At 40.8% G+C, this 25,748-nt stretch overlaps 1 protein-coding gene across 1 annotated transcript in view; it reads right to left on the reverse strand.

Moving 5' to 3' along the window:
- Positions 1-25,748, reverse strand: part of LOC118081899 (polypeptide N-acetylgalactosaminyltransferase 2) — a 67,614-nt gene that overhangs the window by 36,125 nt on the left and 5,741 nt on the right. Inside the window, exon 2 of the mRNA XM_035108474.3 lies at positions 2,178-2,271. Within this exon, the coding sequence (XP_034964365.1) occupies positions 2,178-2,271 (94 nt within the window). The remainder of the gene's footprint in view (positions 1-2,177; positions 2,272-25,748) is intronic.

Raw genomic sequence — 25,748 nt, forward strand, 5'->3', positions numbered from 1 at the left:
CCCCGTGGCCCCGCCCCTTTCCCCCTGATTTTCATCCTGGCTACGCCCCTGCCCCCACTCCTCTCACTCACACACAGTCAAAATAAAGAAACGAACCTTGAATCTGATACACCATACTATTGTGCACTATTATTGTTTTAGTGTGTACAGTACATGTTTCACTTTCTGTGCTTTAGTACCCTAAAGCTCTGCACTGACAGTTTCTCGCAGCTATTCCAGAACAGCCCAGAAGCCAAATATGTGACTAGTGACACATTTCATTTGGCAGTGATGAGAATCATAGTCTAGTCAACCACATGTCCAGAAGCTTCCTAGCATTTGCTTATGCTGAAGATTCAGTTACGAGTTGCTCATTCTCTAAAACATGGTATAAAAACACAGTCATCTTGATGTTTTAAGTGTGACCTTTTAGCAAACACTGCCACTTGGGGCCTCTCCCCACAATTGCAATGACCGGGGACTTTACATATTAATGACACTGAGATTTTCAGGGGCAAAGCTTTCACTGGGGGGAAAAACCAGTTATAGTGCTACCTCGACTTCCGAATGCCTCGACTTCTGAAGGTTTCGACTAACGAAGTCGTCAAACCCAGAAGTATTTTCGCCTCACACACGTTCTGCGCATGTGCAAAGCGCAAAATCGTGCATGCGCAAAATGGACGCTTCGACATCTGAAGGTTTCGACTTACGAAGAGCGCCGCGGAACGGATCGCCTTCGTAAGTCGAGGTACCACTGTATAACCATTTTCACATACAGTCGTACCTTGGTTTTTTAACAGCTTAGTTCTTGAACGTTTTGGCTCCTGAATGCCGCAAACCCGGAAGGAATTGTTTTGGTTTGTGAACTATTTTTGGAAGCCGAACGTCCGACGGTGCTTCCGATTGCCTGCAGGAGCTTCCTGAAGCCAATCAGAAGCCACACTTTGGTTTCTGAGTGTTCTGGAACAGATTCCATTTGACTTCCAAGGTACGACTGTGTATAATTTGTATATCTCTGGGTTGGTTGCCTATAAATACAGCTTGTTTGGGAAGGTGACAAGGAAGCACAGGGCAGTAGTTACTCTTTATCAGGACAGGGCCTACAGAGTTATACAATATCCTCTGCACACCATGTAGCAGGGCATCATTGGTGGGCCAACCAGAAAAGGAACAATTTTCCTTTGGGGATGCCACTTCTCTTGAGTTTTAATTTGTTGATCTGCTCCTTTCTTTTTAAAAACCTGTGCTCTTATATATTATTGTTATTGTTATTATATTTATAAAATTTGTATACCGCCCTATACCTGTAGGTCTCAGGGCGGTTCACTGTGGAATGGTAAAGGATACTTATTATCTGCCTTTTGCGATAATAAAGAGGGAGAATGGAAGTTTTTCCGCATTCCAGAGTGAGAACCGACTGTTGCGGATCTGGCTGCCCTGGCTGGGAAACAGGTGAGGAGCGGGATGTTGTATGCCTTATATGATTTTTTTCTCTCTCCAGGATCTAGTTATAACAAGAAGTTGGTGAATATTTTGTCTGAGGTTACCTAAACTTCTCAATCTGGTTTCGGCTCGAGGGTGAAATCCTCTTGGGGATACCTGCTCCCCACATCGAGAAGTGGGAGAGGAGAGCATGCACCCTTGGTGAAAGATGGCAGAGAGATGTTTCATGACTTTTGGGGGGGGTTGATGCAGAGTTGCTTCGTTCATGTTTTTGCAATTTATACTGTTCTGATTAATTTAAAGTATCTTTATTGTTTTGATTCATTATTGTTCTAGAGCTGGGATAGCTCAGTAGAGCATGAGACTCTTAATCTTACTCTGTCTTTACCATATATCTTTTCTGTGTATATATATAATAAGAAGTGAGGTTTTTATTTGTTAATGTTTTATTGTTGCTGTGCTTAGTTGCTGCAAAAGCAGCAAACATTAAATCAAAATGTAAAAAAACAAAATCAAATCCTATACATGCCTGCCGTAGCGTTCATGATGCTGACTCCCAAGTAAATGGATACAGGATTGCAGTCTGACAGGTTCTAACATTATATTGTTCAGTTGTATTTATGACGACTTATCAAAACCTTAAAACACACCTCTCCCCTTCATACATATACTAAGCATATTTGCTATTCCTGCTATTAGAAGCTAATTTTCATAACTGGTCCATACTTTAAAATAAAGAAATACTGTTCAAATACCTGGAGGTAGGGTCTCGATGTTTTGCAATTTTTCGTTCCCATTACTACTGCGTTGTTCTTTGTTGTTTAATGCATTAACGTTATTTGGGTCATCCTGAGAAGACAAAAAACAGATTTGTCATTAAATTCACACTTGACAAAGTTTGTCAAGGAGAGAAATAACTACTTCCTGGAATCAATAAAATTTTAATTCAAACTAAAGTGACAGCCTCAATTAGCAAGAGGAATTATTGAGAAATGGAGCATATATTCAGTCATTTCAGACATCCACTATATGTAGAACAAGCAAACAGTACAAGATCTATTGCCAAGGCTACCACAAAAATCCTGATGACAACAAAAACCATTTACTAGAAAACTATGTAGCTTTACAGCTAACACACTGTGGCTGGCCCAAAATTATTAAATATCCGATATTCAGGAATGTGCATGACATGCAATGTGTTAAAATATATGCTGGGTAATCAGACCACTTTATCAGAACCAAACACCACCACAACTGGGAACTGTCACATATCTACACCAAGTTATTTTCCCCACCTGTCTAGATTTTACTAAGCTCTGTTGTGGTATTCTACTCCACGTGGGAGTTATTCGACAATGCATTAACTTTCCAAACATCTGTTTCTAATTCTGTATACTATGAAAACTAGAAAGTACCCTGTGAGTCACTTCTCCCTCCAAGCAATGATGAAATAAACAGCTTCAAATTCTGATGCAGGGCATGTAACATGAGCTTGTTTTCTGTGACATAGTTGTTTGATTTGCCATAGAAGGAATTAGACTAGCTTACAATTTTATAATGTTAACAGCCAAATTCATTTCTGCGTTCTCACAGAACCAAGCACGAGGTCCTCACCAACAGAAAGTACATGGCAGTCACAGTAATCTATAAATTTCCCCCTTCTAATCACAGGTATATACAGGTCAGGTCAGGGAGCCGGGTACACTTGTCCTAGGCCTTGGAGGGCATTCCCCCCCCATCCCCTTACGTGCACTGCTCTACAATAAAGACAATATATGATGCTAAATTTCGTAAATCTTGTGTTTTGAAAACCAGTTCTACCCCACTGTATTTTCAATGAGTTAACAGCAACTGGAAGAACTACCAACAAAAACCAGAAATAAGTACACATGTTTAATAAGTACCTATTTAATAAATAAATAAATTATTATTATTATTATTATTATTATTATTATTATTATTATTATTTATTATTTATACCCCGCCCATCTGGCTGGGTTTCCCCAGCCACTCTGGGCGGCTTCCAACAGAAAAATAAAACACAGTGATCTATTAAACATTAAAAGCCTCCCTAAACAGGGCTGCCTTCAGGTGTCTTCTAAAAGTCTGGTAGTTGTTTTTCTCTTTGACATCTGATGGGAGGGCGTTCCACAGGGCGGGCACCACTACCGAGAAGGCCCTCTGTCTAGTTCCCTGCAACTTGGCTTCTCGCAATGAGGGAACCGCCAGAAGGCCCTCAGAGCCTGGACCTCAGTGTCCGGGCAGAACGATGGAGGTGGAGACGCTCCTTCAGCTCCTTTATGAACTTCCTGGTCCTTATTCTACATCTTGCATGTGAATTTTTCTTTAGAGTCATGATTTTGTGTTTTGGCCTACTATTTCCCAATAATTGAGTTTAACTGTGGTGGCCGTTGAGACATTAAAGTTTGTGAAATATGAGACTATGTAAACAAAAGCAAAAAGAGAGAGATGAAGAAACAGGAATATACTTTGTCATTCTGATGGCTCTGTATTGGGGTGTTAGTTTATATCATTTTAGGCATTACTGTACTGCATTTGGTATACACCTTTAAATTGTTGCATAAAAAGGCAACCTATCTGAAACAGAGGGACCACAAGTTTACTCTTCCCAAATTAAAAATGTTTGTAGTTTCTTTTAAAGGTTAGATTGTATTACATTCGCAACACAGCAAGCTGTCCAAGTCAGACTTTAAATTCAGCATTCTAGGCTGAATGACAGCAACTCTCCAGGGTTTCAGACAGGTGCAACCTGGCAAAGGCAGGAATTGAACCAGCAATGTTCTGTGTGCAAATCGTGTGTTTCATCACTAAGCTACAGCCCTTCTTCAATTGGGGGTGAAGGTAGCGAGAGAAACAGAACCATGTTTTCACTATAATCCTAGCCCTGAACATCTGCATTCCTGGAAGTAGGGAGAAAATGATGGGACATAATATTGGTGGAGGAGATGGCAGATAACTGCATAACAAAACAGGCTCCGTTTACGGTGCCATAATCCATAATGAAACGTAATTCTTACTAAACTCAATGGGACTTGGCAATACAATTGTGACAGGTTAATGCCAACATAGCTTATTTCCTAAATTTAGTTAATTTACAATCCACTTTTAGGCAGAAACAACCTCTCACAAGGCAACTTACAGCACTATAAATTTCAAGGAATATTGCTTAGGATGGAGTGAATACACAGCCCCTGCTTTGATTTGCTCGTGCTGTATTTTCCTCTATTGTATTTCCCATGAAACATCTGAATGGAGAAAATAGCCAAGCAGAGGACTACACAATCACCTCTACTAGCTGGATATATCTTCACAGAAGTTACAAAGCCAGGGACACCAAGTGGAAAAATCAGAATTTCCAATGGTAATAAAGAACAGGGCACGCACACGCACGCACACACACCACGGGGGCTTTGCCCTTTGAGATATATGACGGTTACTGCCCAAAAATCACGCACAACTGAAATTTTAAAGGAGACCATGGCAGCAGCCATTTCTCACGAACAGGCTTTAGTAAAGTAAGCACAGAAGCCAATTTCTACAGACTCACGCCTGAAGCAAATATATAAAGGAAGTTATAAGTATTTAGATTAACTGACCAAGACAGCATGACGCACAAGCTTCACAGATGAGAATAATCCCCGTCCTGCAATGTTTTAAAGCAATACATTTACGTCAGCCCATGTAAAAAATGGCAGATAAAGCTAGGCAAACACTATTAGAAGACTATTCAAATGTTCAGCATTGGGGACTCAACTAATGATGCAGGAAGGTTTCTTCCGCTATGCATCGACTAAGCACTTTTTGTTTCAAGAAACAATACAGTTTGGTATGTTGTCCGTTGTAACACAGTGGATTTAAAAGCAGCAAATCTATCATTTTCATGGTACCTTAGCTTTTTATTCTGATTTCTGATATTCACTACAGTACAAAAAGATGAAGTTAACACGACATGTAGCATTCTACATAGACAACTTTCTAAAATATGTCTAGATATCCTGACCAGATTGGGCTGAAGCAGACTTCAGGCCAGACTGACGTGTTCTGAATTGATTTGTGCAGATCTGTAGCTCAAAACAGCCTCTCAGAAAGCCTGCAGTGTGTCTGAAATGTTGCAATTATGAATTACAACACCATATAAGGAGAATGCCTGGGTAAGTAGAGGGCAGGGAGGAGTCAGGGGGAGGCTAGAATGATTGCAGCCCCAGCCAGCCCAGAACTCTCCAATCACAGTGCTTGGAAGCTTCTGTTGATGTTGGGGCTAGTTAGGTAATTCCTGCCTGTGGTCCACAAGTGGGCATTTATGCAGCCCCTCGTACTTCCTGAAATTGCCTATCAGAGCTCCTTCCATTTGTTTCCTCCTTGTTTTTCATGGATTTTAAAAGTCTAGATGCTTGCTCACCCGGGTTCCTAAAATCTGATGGTTTTTTAATCTAAATTTAGGATATTCAAACCTAGGAAGAGGAAACAGCTTCTTATAATATATTTTATTATATAAAAATTCAGAGTAGTAATTCAATGCCGTGGAGTGAGGGGACAAAAATCAAAACAGAAAAAAGTATCCTTTGGGACAGTAAATCTTCCCAGCTGATAAGAGCAGTAACCTTATAAAACTAACTCATCAAAATAAAGGGAAAAGATGATTCAGATATATTCCAAACAGCCAACAGCCTGCTTAAGAATCTCAAGCAGGGATATAATTTGGAAAACATGGGAACATTTAAAAACCCTGTCAATGACTGCAAAATACATCTTCACTTAACTATAGTCATTGTTGACCCACCATTATGTTTAGGTAGTTTAATGCAGCAAAGTTTTCAACTGAAGGTTAAAAAATTCACACTCTATAATTGTTTGTATCTAAAATGAGAGTCAGTCTATATCTGTGGAATTATACACAGACAGCTGGATGAATGCTAGGTTTGCCGAGATGAATTTCTCCAGACTGTGTGGAATGTCAATTATACTTTAAGACTGGCTTCTATAAAATAATATATTCCAAGCCATTGCCATTATTCTGAATAATGCCTACTACTTTGGTTTTACAAAAAGATTCCCAAAGGATTATTAAAATGGACACTGCATAAATTTGGAGGCATTGGACAGAATGTCATTTGCACAAGGAAAATAAAGTTTGTGTGTGGATGGTTTAATAAAATCCAAGAACACAATTTAAGATCTAGTGAATGGATTTAATACAATTTAGAATGCTGAATACAGTCACTAGCATGTTCTCCATCCCAAGATGTAGTAAAAGGCAGAGAAAGGCAAGGTTGAGTTGCAGCTTTTGGGAGGAGTGTCCCTCTGTGATACTTTAGGAAACTCGAAAACTAACTCTGCCCAGAAAGCACATATCTAAGAGAGAACTAAGTTAATTTAAGAAAGAAAACACATACCAAAACCTATGAACTGATCCAAGTAAGTTAATAAAAAAACAGGTGTGAAACACAAATAACTTTTCTATTCTAGTAAAGTTCCATAAAAGACGAGAGATACAATGCTCAAAAATGAAGAACAGAATTGCCAGTGGGTCAATTTCACAGTTCCTATGAATGGGGCTCCATTTACAATTTACAATTGCCCCACTTTCATTGTCCCCATCCCCCCAAATCGCCTCTGAAGGGTTGGAGGGTCCACACTGGGAGATGGCACAGATGGGAAGGAGAAATAGTGACAATCACTACTCCTCTCCCTCTGAGATTGGCAGCCCCTGTGAATCACTAGCACTTCTGCAAATAGAAGTGCCACTCTGGATCTAAACCACTGTTTAAACCAGATTAACAGGCCATTTCTGGAAAATTCAAAATGCATTGTGTAACAGTATGACAGATACTGGGAACAGCCTGGGATGTGTTGGAAGAGAAGATGCTTGCAATTTCTTAAGAGAAGCCATATAACAGCCAAATTTTCTACATATCCTGAAATAGCCATCTGTGTGTTTTTATGTCCACTTTACATTTTTAAATATGTGCAATTTCTTTGCATTTCAGTGGTGCAATATTTAACACATTTGCTTCAAGAACAAAGTCATACTAATAGAGTTTTAACTATGGTAGGTTTAGAAGGCTGCAATGTGTATTTGTGTACCACTTTTCCCTTACAAGACCCCCAGACATTTAAATCAGATTCAGATAGCAATTTGCAGTTTAGTAAGCTAGGTGGGCCACCGAATAAAAGAAGGGTTTGCAGTACAACCTGTCAATGTAAGCAAAACTTGACATAGTGCTGTGTTTCACTGAAAGGAAGATACAAGATAGAATTTCTACATCTCGCTTCCTCAACCTGGTGCCCTCCAGAAGTTTTGCTCTGCAACCCTCATCAGCCCCCGCCAGCAGAGGGGGGAATGAAATGGATTATCTTGAAAGACAACACGGTTGGATGGCGCCTAACAGGAGCACTCCTTGCTCATGCTAGATTTTGTTGCAGATCCCACTTGTAATGTTTGTAAAAGCAAAAATCAGGTTAAGCTTCAAGAGTGGCTAGGGGAGTTTATTACATCATATTGCTGATATTTCAAGCTTGCTAGTACTGAACCCAAGTTGCAACCATTATTGCCAAGCCAACCTGTGCAGCACTAATGTGAGCAAAGCACTTCACAATCGATATTAACTGGGGAAAGTTAGCTACTGGCATTTTCTGAATGTCGATACAGAAGTACCAGAACAGTATAGCGACTGCAATCCAAAGGCATCCATAATGTGCATGCATAATGCTATGTGTGCTTACTGGTGCCTTTCCACCTTCCCATCCAGTCCTCCACATGCCCCTGAAATGCAACTCCTCCTGGGAGTTGGGAAACCCTCTTAAGCTACATCTAACAGGAGAGGGATCATTTGGTTCCTTTTGTATGTAGAAAAGCATTTTCAACTGGCACACAGAGCACTTTGGGTCCTGGAAAATACTTTTCTATTATGTCATGAAAATATTATTATAGGACTATAAGAAGCCATGAACAGAATTGCCCTCACAGAAAGGGTAGTCTGAGCACATGCTAATAGAGGCTGGGGCGGGGGTCATTTTTCCTGTAGGCCCCAGAGAGCTGCTAGGTTCTCCAGAAATGGGCAAAACACCTCCTCTCCTTCCATAAATGAGACCCTCTGCCAAATACGGTAACAAAAAAAGCTCTTCTGTTCACATTCAGTGTCTGAAAGGGCACCTATAGGATTGCAGCTGCTTGGCAGTTTCTGATTCTATTGCCTCTGGAGTGCAGGCATGAGCAAAGTGGTTTTTTGAAAATCACTGCCCCGAGAGAAACTGAGACACATTACACATAAAAAGCCGCTGCCATGTTTGCTTCAGCAATAGCAGTGAATACCTTTCAGCTACTTTTCACTAGTTAAACTCTCTCACATTTGAGAGCTGACTCAGTCCTGGCTCAAGCAGTTTCCATCTGCTAAATGTGCTTTGATTCTTAATTAACACCAATATATTCAGAACTAAACACTGCTTAGAAAGCTGAAAATAACAGTCTTCGTACATAAATAAGCAAAATAAACTTCTGAAAACTGAAGCCTGGCAATAGCTATCAAGCAGGAGCCTGTCTTGTGTGGTATTGGCCACCTGAGATGACTTTCTGAAACCACAGATTAACAAGAAAGGGCAAGGATCTCTCATCCATGGAGGTAGGAACCTTGCAGGTAGCCAGTGGCTCACAAAACAAGAACTTGCTTCCTCCTTACAGTGCTCTGGCTAATGAGGTTACTTGAACTACAGTACAAACAATCCTCAACTCTATCTAGTTCCATTAACATCTATTTAATTAAATACTTAAATATATTATACCATGCATATCAGATTATTAGATGTTACCTGCTTCTATAAATTATAATTTTTAACAAATTCAAATGAATAACTATTATTTGTTTTGAATTAATTAAACATTACCCATGCAAACATTTGCCTCTTAGAAGAGACTGTCACTCCTACTTTCCCCATGGGAAAGGGACACACACCAAGGAAGTCTAGTAATCTACCTTGAAAGCCTTGCTGCAAAAGGCAAAAACCTGATCCTATGCATGTTGACTTAAAAGTAAGTCCCACCAAGTTCAAATAAGCCCAAGAATACCGGTTCTATGTATCCAAACAAACTTCTGTTTGCAACACAAACACTTTCATGCAATCTTACTGTAACATGGTGGTTTGATGACACAACCATGCCAAATCAAGAAAATCTTAGGACTAGTTTTGAAAAAAGTAAGTTCAGACAGATAAAAGACAGGCATTAGTTTGCAAAGCCCTAGTATATTGGAATGAATTATCATATACAGGATTATAGAAGGATTATTTATAAAAAATCCTTCCCATTTTCTCTTATAGGAAAAAAAATCATTTCCCCAATATAAAAATACATAATTATAGAGCTGAAAAAACTCAGCTACCATCAGCCCACTGAACTGACAAGCCCATAGGATATTGCAATCTCACCCATATGACATTTGTTTAGCATTGCTCAGATTTCAGTAGTCATTTGAAGCAGTCATACCTGTAAATATGGAACTATGACAGCAGCATGAGCTGAATTCTTGAGCTTCTGAGTATGTATTCCTAGATCAATACACCAAGATGAACCCAAGGATGCATATATGGTATTTAGAAGAATTGACAACATAATGATCAATAATGCAAAAAAGAATAACTGTGTTAAAGACAAAAGGCATGACTGCATTGATGTTATTAGAGAACATAGTAAGCCAGCCTAGACCTTGGAGGAGTATTAATTTTTTCAAGGCATGCCGAAGGTGACACACATTTGTCAAGAGAAATATTTCCTACTACAACTAGGTGTTTCACAGGCAGAGGAAACCTTAGTTAAAAACTGCCAGAATGACAGTAGCAGAAGCAACTCAAGTCTACAAGTGACTGAGCAACTTTAAAGGTCATGTAGCAAAAAGCAAGCTGAAGCAAGTTACAAACTGAAGTCCTAAAGTTAACTGAGAGATATGTTAACAGTACTGTACTGTACAGTATAAATAATATTTGTTTCGGGAAGACGTCAGTGTATCATTCTTAAAGAAAATCACATAGAAGGTACTTTGTTTCCAGCAAACAGACACCAAAGCACAGGTCATTTAATGATTCACACGCTATCAAGAACATTATATAATGATGAATTTCTATTGGGAAACACTAACATCTGCAGCAAAACACTGCATCCTTTCCTGAACAGGCACAAGACCAAGCGCAAATCCCCGTCACCAAATAAATCCAAGTGCAGATCAATTAACCGCTGCAGGAGCATAACAAAAGGTTTATTTCCGACTACATGGATTTTTAACTTTCAACAGTTCCTTCCTCTGCAAAGGGAAACTTTTGACTTATCAAAGCATAACTTAGAGGTAGACTCAACTTTCTTCCCTTTTAGGTTTAAATCAGTAGGGAAGGCTATTTTTTTCTACTGAGCATTAAGAGGAACAGTTCTTTCACTCCCTACTGCTTATTTTTTTTAAGCCTGCAGTTTGTTAGTTCTGCTTGCTGCTGTGTCTTTATGCTGTGTTTTTGTTATGGTTTTGGTGGGTGGAAATTCTTCATCTTTATCTGTGAGGTACCTTGTATATATAAGTTTTGGGTAGAAATGCAAGATATGTTATTAAGCAAATATAAATATAATAAAATACTGTAACACCTTGAACATGCAACAGTAGAGTTGTCAAATACAAGTCCTTGTTATCAAAAACAAGAGAGTACATTTTAGTTTTTATCATAAAAAATAATTGCCTTAGAACAGCACTAAGCATTGTGTTATGACTACAAATGTGTCTGCTTTAAAATGGTTTCTAATTGAGTTTCCTCAGTGGTTTATTCTATTATGCTAAACAACTAAATTCCTGAAAAATCAGTAACTAAATAACTGTTTTTTCACAGGATTTAGGTTTGTTTTGATAGAAACCAAGGCAGGTCCAGGAGTCTGCTGACATACACAACCCACTAAGGGAACAATGAAGTTCATCAGAGATGGCATATAAAAAAAAACCTTAATTTGAAAACCATACCAAAGTATTAACAAGCACCGAACATTCAAGTCAAGGTAACAAAATGAGTTGTGCCACAGACTAGACTATAATACTTTACAGTACAATCCTATGTGCACTTACCTGAGATTAAGTCCCACTGAACTAAACTGGACCTGCTTCGGAGAGAACCATCACAGAATTGTGTTGTATGTCCTTTTTTTCTTTCACTTCTATTCCCCTCAGCTATCCCTGCTCCTCCCAACACACACAACTGGCAAAATCCAACTGTTGGGGCAGGAGTAGTTTCTCCAGTCCTTTCCACTATTGCAACCCACAAAATTCATCTTGTTTATAAGGTGTTCTGCCTTCCTCTGTGGTGTGCAACTTGACTCACTTGCATCAGCCAGTTGCAAATTCATTCTATATACATCGTGTAGAATGGATCCATTTTCTTTGTGACATTTGGTTGCTTAGGCTTGTGTGATCTGATCTTTGAGGGTAAATGTCTGCTACATGAAAATAATGTTGAAAGGGAGAGGGACTGACTAGATCAGGGTGGTCCAGCCTTTCACACCAAGTGGGTCGCAAGAGTACTTCAACATGGAACCTGCACACTGCCTTACTGTGCAGGGTCGGGAAGTGAATCAAAAATTTGACACCCCTGCCAGCCCTCACAATGACTTTCCAAAGCCAGCTAAGCAAGGTGCCCACTGTTATGGTCTTCAGCAATACCCTGTTTCTTAATGCCATCATTATATGAAGTAACCATTGAAGAAGTATCTCAAAACACAAATAGTTTTGAGATTCTGAAGGTTTAAAGGTGATTCCTTTTTGTTTCAGTCACAGACTGATCTGGCTATAGTCCAGAAGCAGAAGCAGATTGCTGACAAGGCAGTTCCGTTGAGAACAATTTTTAATAGCAAAAGTATGGGTTATGCATACTCAATGAAGGCACCTGAACTCACTTACATTCTCAACCTTTTGTAGTTCATTAGCCCTTTTACTTAAAAACATACAAGCAAAGAGGTTTCCTAGACCTAGCAGAGGGTAGGTAGGCAAGTTCCTCAAGCAAAGCCTCTCTAAAAGAGTTTGAAGGCTGGCAATCCTTGCTGAAAGGAAACTAAAGAGCAATGAATCCCTCCTGGGATAAAAGAACACCTTTTTGTCAACTTGGGAAAGCAAGTTGCCTGGATCCAACAACCTCCACTGAAGCATGTACAAACAATGTAAACAACAGCAAACATGTTAAATTACAGGGGAGGAACATGGAATACATTATGTCTCTTGTATATAAACTGATATACAAAGATTTAGGTACCCTGCTTCTCCAAGATGAAAAATCCTTATTATGATCATTAAAAATCCTTATTAATTCTGTGTCTCATCCCACTATGGGCTATAATCAACCAAGTCATACTCAGAGTAGACCGGACAAACGCAGTGGGTGGTATCCAAATAAACAGATCCACTAGCCCAGATATTTCCACTAGTACAACAGAACTTTTCCCTCTCATCTCCCCACATGCCCCATCTACATCTGTTCTGGGGGTTCCTGCAACTCTATGGAATAGATTTGGGGAGGCCACAGGGGTGCACAGGAAGAGGACAGGGAGAAGTTCTCCCTCTAAATGGACATAAGGTAGCAAAGTCTATTTCAATGCAGTAGCTGGCTGCAACTAAGCTCATTGTTCTCCCCCTGCCCTGCTGAGGTTTTGAAACAGATTCTGTATGAAATGAGGAGATAATTTTTTATTCAAAGGGTGGAAACTTATTCTCTGCAAAAACAAGATTATTTCCAGGTTTAATTTTCACCCCCACCCCCACAAGTGGTAGTCCCTTTAATGGCACTACACTAAGTAAAACACATGCATCCTATATTCATAGCTGCCATGTTTTCCCTTTTCTCGCGAGGAAGCCTATTCAGCATAATTGAATTTCCCTTTTAAAAAAAGGATAACTTGGCAGCTATGCCTATATTCCACATTGCTTCAACAGCAAAAAGTTAACAGCTGGGAGGGAATAGGAACCTTCTGTTGCAAATTAATTCCTTTAGCATGCAACTGTGATTCTGCCCCCCCCCTCCCCCAGTTGTTCCTAGTTTGCTTTTACTTTACCTTTTCTCTCCAGAGTCCATAAATATTTGTGTCAAAGTTATTAAGCCATTAAATAAACAATCCAGTCATCATAAAATAAGTTTGACAGCATGGGTGGCATTTGGAAAAGATGTGCTAGATTGTGCTTCAGAGTATTTCATTTCTTCAGCATATGAACAGGTGCTACCCCGAAAACCATTCAAACAGCTGTTAGACAGGCTTTTTTATTATTCAAGACAAAAAGAAACATGCAGTTCTCCAACCATATTCTTAACTACTGGTTTAATTATACCTTTCAATAATAAATTTGAAAAGAGAAAAATGGCAAGTTTTTGATCACATTTGGATTATTGTATTTTGGCTTAATAACCCGAGATACAAATGAGACTTGCACCTACACATGCAGCCAGTGACTTCCCTTCTCCCTTCACAGTATGAATTCAATGCAGAAGTAACCGGTTAACCACAGTTTTCTATTCCATCCAAACTGAGGAATTGTTTAACTAGCTGCTGGGAAAACAAGGCTTTCATTCATTCCATGGCTAATTAAGCCGAGATACAATTCTCCAAACAAGTTATCTGAGTATTCTTTCAAAATAGAAGTATCCTAAACAATGAAGACCTGAAACAGTAAAGTCCTAAGAATTGTTTTTGAGAAATGTTAAAAATTTTACCTGCCTTGAGTCAGTGTTGTCAAACCTTTTAAAAATGCCACACAAAATCCAAAGGCTGGAATAGACTTTGAATTAGCACCTGACACCTGCTCTCTGCCTAGATGTTTGGCAGGTAGGACCAGAAGCAAGTGATATCCTTATGGACTGCTTTTCTGGCCTGAGAATATTCCTTTATGGTAGTTCTGCTGCTTTCTGAAAAATACATTCCAGAAGTGGCAGCGTACGACTATAGTTCCACTCTGGGCTTCCTTTGTGTCTCCCATGCTTTTATCATCAAAATAAAACCACTGGGAAAGGTCATCAAGGGGTAATATATCATCACTATATATTAATGATACCCAGCTGTCTTGCTTTTTCCATTAAAAACTACATTTTTTGACTCCACGGAAGTTGGCAACTATAGTAAGGAGCTTTGCAATGGGGGGGGGGGGATGACATGAAAGGAAAGGTTACATGCTACTCTCCCCCCTGTGGACCTGATCCAGACTGTGGTAATAGACAGCTCCTTTTTGATCAAATCACACTTTTCAATCAAGGAACTCCCATGCCACATCCAGTTTGACTTTCAAACCAAAAAGGGATCGCACATGAAGTCCTCCAACCTAAGGTTATGAACTTGCAACTCTGAAATGATAATTCTCAGCAAAGAATTAATTCGTACAAATGGTGTTATTCTGTATTAGGCTATAAGGTTTAACAGCAGGAGCATTCCATTTACTAGAAACAAATCACAGTATGAAAGAACTGAACCAGAGTGGTTGAAACGTTGAACTTGGATGAGGGAAGCCAAGGTTCAGGCTGCCACTTGCTCGCTGCATGGCCTTGGGCAAGTCAGAATGAGGTTACGGTGTGACCCTGGGCAAGTCACAGGATGGCTAACCTCCCCAGGCAATTTCTTCTGTCTCTGCAAGAACACACCAATTTTAGCGGCTACAACAAAAAGAAAAAGTCACCCAGCTTTAAATACAACCCCGCTCTTAATTATTTATTTAGGTTATAAATTGTAACTAATTAATATTGTATTTTTATACTACTGATGTTCACCCTGTGAACATTTTTATACTACTGATGTTCACCCAAGACTCCTTGGAGGAAAGACAGGATATTCAGGGCAGAGAAGTGGAGGTTGGAAAGATATGAGGCCAACTCTCTATTGCAAAAAATAATAACAACAGGAAGTCCTTCTCATCCCACAACAGCTAGAAGCAAACATTGCACTTGCACTGTTTGATTCTATGGAAGAATAATCCCAACAGCAGTGAGCAGCACATGCACTAGTCTACTAGGGCAAAGGTTGTACCCAATTTTCTACCCACCTTCCATCTCCTGTGATCACTCTGAGGCCACCTAGGCACTGACGTGATCAGCTGGGGGAAGGATTCAGCTTCATCTCAGACTCTCCCCACCTCCTGTCCAATTCTGCCTCCTCCAACTTCTGTAATCTCCTTTCAATGAGATGATTGTGTAAAAGAGGCTTGGGCCTGGAACATGCCTTCTCCATTCAATTTGATAGTCCTTTGCCCTTGCAATTCTTTTTCCCCCAAAAGGGAAAAAAATTACGGATTCCCACATTAGTTTTAGACCAGCCATGTACAACACTTCAATCGCAAGCCCATGAGCAGCTCGAGGGCGTGGGGAGATGGAGGGAGGCGTGAGGGAGCTGAGGAGAGGTCTGTGTGATGCTGCTAGAAGAGGGGAGGCGGGCTTAGCATGACTTTCCCAATGGGAAAGGGGGTGGCCGAGCTGGGGAGAGGTCTGCATGATGCTGCTGGAAGAGGGGAGGCAGGTTTAGCTTGGCTTTCCCGATGGGGATCAGGAACAGCTGTGTGGCCCCCTATGACAGAGGGGAAGGAGGGAGGGCAGGCACTATCGGGATCCACATCAGCTGTGAGGCTCCCTTTGCGGGGGGGGGGAGACTCGGAAGGGAAAGAGTTAACAGAGAGAGGGGGAGAGGGAGAGAAGCTGGCTCCTCAGATCTGTGCAAACTAATATAAAAATATAATTTGACTTCTCTCACTTGTTTAGTTACTTCTCCATCCAGTAACTATTTGGATCTGCCATAATGATATCCAAACATAACTACTGTACCTGTGAAGTAAAGATTTACTTACTTACTTACTAAACTTAAATGACTTCGGAGGGTTGTAGATCACTGCCAGTTTTTGATATTTGTTGGCAGATTGCAGGCAACTCAAGGTTGGACGTGCCTGGTTTTAGACTACCGTATGTACCAAACTCGATAAAGGCTCTGGTGAAACTACTGCTGAGATTTCCAAAAGCAGCTGCAGAGTTCTCTACTAAAATACAAAATCTTCTTGCCAACCTAGAAGTAAAAGGGTTTCTCTAAAAGAAACTGGGGTTGCTTCCCCGCCCCCCCCCCCCGTAAACCTGTCAATGGATTACTGTTGAGCATTAACGGCTCTGCACATGTTTGCTCGTTCTACTAACTAGGAGATGAGGATTGGGAAGACGCAGACTACACATAATTTAATGCTACAGCCTTTGCTCTATCATTCAACCTCCAAACGACTGGAGAACGGCTAGGATTTGATGAAACCCCAGGTGATAATGCAGCTCATTAAAATGAAAGCCTACCATTAATCTTCTCAAGTCCTTTTCATCCCAACTTATCAAAATTGTTCCCAGCGCACAAGGCTACCTCTTTCTTCTTCTTGGATGCCCCATAGAGCACTTGGCCTTTTGCCTTTGCTTTTCTTCAATGCTTTTCGACAGTCAAAGGAAAGTAACACAAATAATGAAATAGGGAATACCAAAAAAAATTTAAAAAGGAAATGACAGGGCACCTCACTAAGTATTATAAAGAAGTTCATTATTTTGACTTGCTCCCTACTTTTGTTACCCTTCACTGAATGTTCTGCACAGGCATCGCTCAGTCTCATGCAAGGCCCAATACTGTGGCTGTCAATTTGTCTCAAGACCCCAGTGACTAAGCAAGCTGAGCCAAGAGATCTGGTCTCCCTGGGCAACTACAACACCCTACCTAACAGCACAAGATTCATGGGTTGCAACAGGGACTGGCTGGCAATTTCCTCTGGTGAAAGATCTGTCATCAGGGCTGAGCACGGCCTGCACTTTCCCAACTTCACCCACCCACAAGAAGTGCCATGCCCAGCTGAAGTGGGATAGGGCTGGGCAAAGTGCCTGCCAGCCCTGTCCCATCTCAGCTGGGCATGGCAATTATTGTGGGCATGCGGAGTTAGGAAAGTAGGCCATGTGTGGCCCTGACAGATCATTCACCTGCTTTGCAGTTCTGACACACTTTTGCTACTCATTGCATCTGCATCTTCAACCCTCAGGTGGGTAACTAAATGCTTGATATCACATGAGCAAACTTGGCTAGCCAGTTCCCTTCTTAGCCTTGCATTTACTGACTTCTACTATTGTCAGCTGATGAATGGTGAGATCCAAAACCCCCAAGGGTTTTGCTTTACATCTCTAACTTCTATCTGTCATATAATGAGCCCCAAAAGCTATTTTTGTTTTGTTTTCTGACTTTTTAAATTGGCTGTTTTTATTTATTTTTAAAGGATTTTATTGGTTTACAAAGGTAGTAAGTACAATGTCTCATATTTTTTCCCATGTATCATTTTTACACATTAATCTTGATTGTTGAAAAGCAACTGTGTGGGGCTGAAATTGAGATCACAAATTGCAGTCTCTTGGGAGTTTCTCATTAAACACACACCCCTTTGGTTGTATATGACTAAAGGTGCTGTTAGCAGCTGGGAAGGGGAAGGAGGACCAAACTGGGACTCCACATGTCTTCTTTTCCTTCAAAATTTCCTAAACTGTTGCTTAGATTGCTGTAACCCTCCCTATGATCTTCTGATGAAAGGCAGGTAATGAATCTTCTACTACTACTATTTATTGTGATATTAAAAGTGAAATTATTTAACACTTCATTGAAAAGTGCTACTGAGTTCATAACAGGGTTTTTTGTTGTTATATATTTTTCAATTAACAGAGCCTAAAATTAGAACACATCATGGGGGGAGACTGTACTTGGAAAAGGTTGGGAACCGCTACTCTTAACTAATAGTAATGGCTAGTTCAAAACCAGCAAACATCAAGCTGATTTCTAATGCTGGTTTAATTAACCATGGTTAAGGTGAGCCACAATACTGGGCATGAACAATATGACATGCTGTGGTTAACTAAAAGCATAAGTGAATATTTCTAATTGGAGCTCTCAAATGAAACCAATTTCAGTCAAAAGCACAGCAACTTGCATTTGGAGCCATATTTAAAAAGCACCTAATGCAAGTTGTGGCTGCAAAAAGCCACGGCAAGTTTGCTATAAGGCTCCCAACTGTTCCTTTGCAGCTGCAGGCTTACCTGTACCATACCCAACATGTATGAGGTCAGGTGGCTGATAAACAGGGATGGCTTGCCCAAAACAGTATAACTGGGCAAACTGAGAAGCCTCTTGTGCTTGCTGATTGTAAGGTCGGGAGTTTGAATCCATGCAATGAAGTGAGCTCCTGTTGCTTTGTCCCAGGTCCTGCCAACCTAGCAGCTCAAAAGCATACCAGTGCAAGTAGATAAATAGGTACTGCTGCAGCAGGAATGTAAACAGGGTATCCATGCGCTCTGGCTTCTGTCACTGTGTCCCATTGTGCCAGAAGCGGTTTAGTCATGCTGGCCATATGACCCGGAAAGCTGTCTGTGGACAAACGCTGGCTCCCTTGGCCTGAAAGCAGAGATGAGTGTTGTATCCCATAGTCCAGGCATGTCAAACTTGCGAACCTCCATATGTTTTGGACTACAATTCCCATCTTCCCCAACCACTGGTCCTGCTAGCTAGGGATCATGGGAGTTGTAGGCCAAAACATCTGGAGGGCCGCAAGTTTGACATGCCTGCCATAGTCGAATTTGGGTGGACTTAACAATCCAACTCATCTGTCTCCTGAGAAATCTCTATGTGGGACAAGAAGCTACAGTTAGAACTGGATATGGAACAACTGATTGGTTCAAAATTGGGAAAGGAGTACGACAAGGATGTATATTGTCTCCCTGCTTATTTAACTTATATGCAGAATTCATCATGCGAAAGGCTGGACTAGATGAATCCCAAGCCGGAATTAAGATTGCCGGAAGAAATATCAACAACCTCAGATATGCAGATGACACAACCTTGATGGCAGAAAGTGAAGAGGAATTAAAGAACCTTTTAATGAGGGTGAAAGAGAGCGCAAAATATGGTCTGAAGCTCAACATCAAAAAAACCAAGATCATGGCCACTGGTCCCATCACCTCCTGGCAAATAGAAGGGGAAGAAATGGAGGCAGTGAGAGATTTTACTTTCTTGGGCTCCTTGATCACTGCAGATGGTGACAGCAGTCACGAAATTAAAAGACGCCTGCTTCTTGGGAGAAAAGCAATGACAAACCTAGACAGCATCTTAAAAAACAGAGACATCACCTTGCCGACAAAGGTTCGTATAGTTAAAGCCATGGTTTTCCCAGTAGTCATGTATGGAAGTGAGAGCTGGACCATAAAGAAGGCTGATCACCGAAGAATTGATGCTTTTGAATTATGGTGCTGGAGGAGACTCTTGAGAGTCCCATGGACTGCTAGAAGATCAAACCTATCCATTCTTAAGGAAATCAGCCCTGAGTGCTCCCTGGAAGGACAGATCGTGAAGCTGAGGCTCCAATACTTTGGCCACCTCATGAGAAGAGAAGAATCCTTGGAAAAGACCCTGATGTTGGGAAAGATTGAGGGCACTAGGAGAAGGGGACGACAGAGGACAAGATGGTTGGACAGTGTTCTCGAAGCTACGAACATGAGTTTGACCAAACTGCGGGAGGCAGTGCAAGACAGGAGTGCCTGGCGTGCTATGGTCCGTGGGGTCACGAAGAGTCGGACACGACTAAACGACTAAACAACAACAACAAACAATCCAACTAGACTTACCCTACTACTGGGATAGTGGAATGTGCAATCCAGATAAATATAAGGCCTTGCAAGGGAAGAAACAAGGAACACACAAATTTTACATACCCTTCAGACAGGTATGAAGGCTCTCCATGTGTGGAGAAGGAGAAGGTCTGCAGTTCGCTCCTAGTTCCTTAAACCCTTAAGAAAAGCTGTGTCAGCACAGATTCTTTTTTCTAGCACAGGGAGAAGGGAGCCAGCAGTAATGGCAGTCCAGGAGTCCAAATTCCAGAAGTATTTTTTTGCCAGTTTAACTGGAGGATCAATTTTAATCCAGGCTTCCTCAACCTTGGCCCTCCAGATGTTTTAAGACTACAATTCCCATCATCCCTGACCACTGGTCCTGCTAGCTAGGGGTCATGGGAGTTGTAGGCCAAAAACATCCGGAGGGCCAAGGTTGAGGAAGCCTGTTTTAATCTATTGTTAAGAGTTTGCTAATTGTCCTAATTCATCAATTAGAGGCTTGCAAGCTGGTACTTTCAGCGTAATCCTAACAATATCGATGGTAGCCAATTTATGACCTAATTTCCTGAAAGGGAACACACACTTGCATTTGAGGCAATAACACAGAGGTGGGGGCCCTGTGGGCCTCCAGAAGGTATCGGGCTACAACTACCACACCTGACCATTGAGCATGCTGGTTGGGGTTGATGGGAGTACATCACCATGTGAAGGGTCACGGGTTTCCCAACACCTGCAATTATTTTTCAATGCATATAATGCTCCTTTCCCTCCAACACTGCAACTTTTTTTCCCACAACAGCCATTTCACACAAACAACTCCCCATGTGAAAATGAAGTGGCAGAGGATGTGAGTTTATCATGCCAAGAATAAGCATACTGAAGAGCCATAATAAGCCCATTCCATATTTACGAGGAAAGAAAGACCAAGAATAACACTGCGTGTTTTCATGAGCAGGAGTTCGTTCTGCAAGTCCCTGAATTAAAATGGTACAACTCTATATACACCATAGCTGAGAGCAACTACTCAGAACTAGTAATCAGCAAACTCATCTAGCCTAAATTCACAATTGGATCAACTTAACTTCAAAAGCTCCTTGCAAGTAATCAGTTCACATAGATATATGGCAAAAGAGATGTTATTCATCCAGCAGCCCTCTGGATGGAGAGTAAGAGGTGAATAATAGGATACAGCCCCCAACAGCTTATCCCAAATAGAATGTAGCCTTGACAAGAGAAAAAAGAAAAGGGAAAAATATTTTCCATTGCTGTCTTACCATCATATTTTTTTTCATTTTTCATTTAGAACTTAGGCAAATTCTAAACCAAGAAATGGGGAACCACAGCTTCATCACTACTCGGAACAGTTTAAACTGAAACCAAATATGTACACATTGGTTACATATTTAGATACGCTACTAGACAGCTGGGAGAATGCACAGAGCTAAAAGGAATGAAGATTCGGCGCCCAGAAACGCAATAAATTATCATGGCTTCTAAACAGTGTGATATTTGAAGCCAGAGAATATCATCTACTTACCATTCATTCTGGGATCAAACCCTGCTTAATTATAGAAGACCACCATTTTCAACTCTGGAGTGCAAGCTAGGCTTTAGAGATTGAATTGTAAATTCAAACAGCATACATCTGTTGCATAGCACATAATATGTAGACGCATGACCAGATCCCATATTAAGGCAGACATTCAGCAAAACATACCTCTGTTGCCTACCACATCCTTAGGTTCGCATCATTGCACCTTTTAAAAGCATGAACACCGCCCTATAACACAACAACTACCAGAAAACATAGTGTCAAGATAGGGAGAGAGGGAGAAACATCCTGTAGTTTGGGCAGGCTCTCCTGCTGAATACAAAAAAGCAGCCTAGAAGCAAAATATGTAGGGCTTGAATATACATGAACTATATCCATGTCAATAACAAGAAACACACTCCTTTTGACCATATTAGACTATCTCCTACAGTGGTACAGTGGTACCTCTGGATACAAATTTAATTCGTTCTGGGGGTCCGTTCTTACCCCGAAACATTCACATCCAGAAGCGCCCATTCTGCACTTGCAGCGGTAGTCCGCTTCTGCACAGGCGGCAAAAACCTTTCCATTACTTCCAGATTTGCCACGTGCATAGCCCAAAGCATTTGTATTGAGGTGTTTGTAGCTAGAGGTACCACTGTACACCAAAGCCATTTGTTTTAAAGTGGTTTATGAAGGATATATTTTCCTAAAGTAAAGCAGTTAGGTCATGCTTTTAAAAAAGCAGTGGGAAATCATCTCACTCAATTTTTACTAACTTAAGTGGTAACCTATACTGCTATTATTTTTCACTATTAGCACACATTATAGGACTTCAATCCCTGCATGAATCTACCGGTATTACAGCTGATCAGCAGTACATAAGTACAGGCACACTGTCATGCATCTTACGACTGAAGAATAATGGACCTTGTTTCCTGGTGCCAAATTTGGACCAAGAATCTCTGTTTTTTTAAGGAGATACAAGATATGAAGAGAACTTTGCTAGTTCAGCAGCAACAATCAGTGTCAGTGATCTACAGCGACCTTGGCTATGAAGGTACACATTCTTCCAGGTTTAAAAATGTAGGGCATATGTAGCTATCAACTTTTGATATGTGCCAACCTCCTGCTTTTATAATTTGTTTGTGGATCTAATAACTGTTTGTAACACTTTGTTGTTGTTATTCTGTGACTAACTTGGCTTTCACAGACTTCTGGCACGGAGGCTAAAAAGCATTGTGTAAGTCCATTATTTGTCATTGATACAAATCCAAATTTCAGTTAAGCTCCTCATCAATAAAGAAAAGGTAATGAACCCGTCAACTGTGCCAGCTAATTCTCTAGCTGTACTGCTTAGACCTACATTTAGCAACATTCTTTAAAAGGCTCTAGCTTGTCAACCACACAAGCAGCTGGCACCGATGGACAATGCACTTGCCATATCAAAGAAGCCTATGCAAGTGAAAACTCTTTATTTTTGCCCATTGTTTTGCTCATTATTTTTGCCTGCAGCCTACACAACCAAAAGTACTTCCAACATAACCAAGCTTACTATGAACAGCCAACAGAATCCTGTTCTTTATATGCACATATTTACTGTACCATAAAGATATCACAACTTCCTGTCCTGCTGCAGTGAGTGTCAAGTATCTATCTGAAGACTGCCAGTATGACCGACAGGAGATTTGAGTTTGACTCTCATGATCTGACCGTATAAATCTCAACTACATTTGCATGATTCTCATGGGGAAGCAGTATGTATTAATTACCTCCACCAGGGGACTTCCATCACTGAATGACAGACTGCACTGTGGAAAGAAGGCATGATTTCCTGTCTCCTGTGGAGTAGAATTCAACATTGTGCCAACATGATCATTCCATCAGCACATGAATTTTGCTTGCTAAATGAAATGATATCCCCTCTACTCCCCCGACACATTCTGGGAGTTTTCCTGACCCTCCAGAGCAGATCTGGGGACATAGGGGAACACATCAGGGAAGGAGAGGAAGGAAAACCTTGTCACACTACCAAGAGTCCTTGCACTGACTTCAGTGCAAGGTTTAGTTGAATCCAGCCCAATGCTTTTAGATGCAGGCAATGAGGCTGTACCCTCTCTGCAGGAACCACAACTGGCTAATGGGATTAGCCAATCATTTTGCCATAGAGGTGGCAAATGCATCTTGACATCTGATAATAAGGTAGGACATAGGCAGACAGATTTGTTTAAATGGCAGATTTGTTTAAATGGCAGGAGTTGGATCATGCTCGGTCTCTGCTCCTGCCAACCTAGCAATTCGGAAGCACGTCAAAATGCAAGTAGATAAATAGGTACCGCTACAGCGGGAAGGTAAACGGCGTCTCCGAGCACTGCTCTGGTTAGCCAGAAGCGGCTTTGTCATGCTGGCCACATGAACCACAAGCTGTACGCCGGCTCCCTTGGCCAATAACACGAGATGAGCACGCAACTCCAGAGTCGGTTACGACTGGACCTAATGGTCAGGGGTCCCTTTACCTTTACCTATTTCTGACAAGAATACAAGCTGTTTTAATATATCATATTGAAGAAAAGCTGCTATTAAGATAACATGCTAAACATTAAACACAGTTCTAATTTCTCACAGCAGGTTATTTATTGTATTTTTTACAATTATTTTGTCATTCAGCTGTCACCCAGAGAGAACATCAAAAGAAAGCCAGATGTTTTACTAATGGAAGTGAAGAAAACATTTAGCAATTAAAGCTATAAAAAGTAGCGTTTAACTACTTCACTATGAACATAGCACTAAACAGCTGGTTAAGCCTAGAAAAAGCAGTTGTCAATTTGTGAAAACCATACTTTAAAAACTGTATCTCAGTAGGATTTTTCATAACAAAGTGAATTACCCAGTGCCTAAATTTTTGTTTGAGGTCATGAAGAATTTTCAGCACAACCAGAACAGTGTTTTAGTAATTAAGCAATCAATGATACAGCATGCTAAAGAACATCTATTGCCAATATTCCCCTGATATTATGAGTACTGATTGATAGTCCTTCTTCAAAAGCCACACAATATATACCGCAGCCACCTCCTTTTCTGGCAGTGCAAATCTTGACACAACTCTGCCATTTGCATGATTCTCAAGCTTTTTACCATATGTGGCAAGTTTAACCCTAATCTGATGAACTCCCTAAAGCAAGTTACGCAGCAGTGGTTTCATGAACAGTCATGCAGATGGAAGCTGCCATTATGTGGTTAAGCACTTTCAGCTAAATCAAACTAACCTGGTTTACCAATAGTAGTATGGTTTTCATCTTCCACAAAAGGACTGTGGCAGACAGACAGCAGGCATGAAATGTAAACTTGCTTATTTTATGCAATCTGCAAGATAGGTTGGAAGAGGAGGAAAGGACAGAGAATGAAGAAAGAACTGAGTGGAGGGGGTCCTCTTCCCATTCCTTTGAACCTCCTGGGAAACTCAACAAACCAGTTGTATCTGAAACTGGGTGTGGTGAAGGCAGCTGAATGGGACACAGCTGTGGGTAGCCTGAGGAAATGCTTATCCACCTTGAGCCTGCCCGTAAAATGCAAATCTAGAGTGAGAGACTAGGGTGAAGACCACTGTTTCCAGGAACTGTTCTCATTGTGAGACCTTCATGGGTGAGGTGAGAATATGTTGGACCAGTGAGTTGGACCCAGAGACTAAGAGGGAGGGTGTGTCAGAAGGAAAATAAATAAACGATATAGAAATCAAATAATCAATCTCAATAGAAAGGACAGATCTTGTAGGATAACCAGTCTCGTATAACAACATGCTTAAGTCTAATTAATGCATGATGGGGTTAATGCCACAAAGTAAGTTGTCCTGCCAGGCTTAACCTACGTCACTTCCCATAACCAGGTGCAGTAGTAAGATGTAGTTAGGACACCAGACAAATACAAAACATGACAGAGCTAGTTTTGATTTGCATATTCAGTGTAAAGAAAAATGTATTACTAAAAAATCACTTATGAATGACTTTCAAGTTGCTAGCACACCTTTTAAAGCAGCTTAAGCTAAAATTTATTTTTAACAATTCAAGTTACATATGGCTTTAAAAAAAGAGGAAGAAGGGAATCCTTCAACAGCTTCTGCAGATGACTGGAAAACTGCTAG

Source organism: Zootoca vivipara, chromosome 3 (genome assembly GCF_965207765.1).
Source record: "Zootoca vivipara chromosome 3, rZooViv2.hap1.1, whole genome shotgun sequence".
Classification (NCBI taxonomy): domain Eukaryota; kingdom Metazoa; phylum Chordata; class Lepidosauria; order Squamata; family Lacertidae; genus Zootoca; species Zootoca vivipara.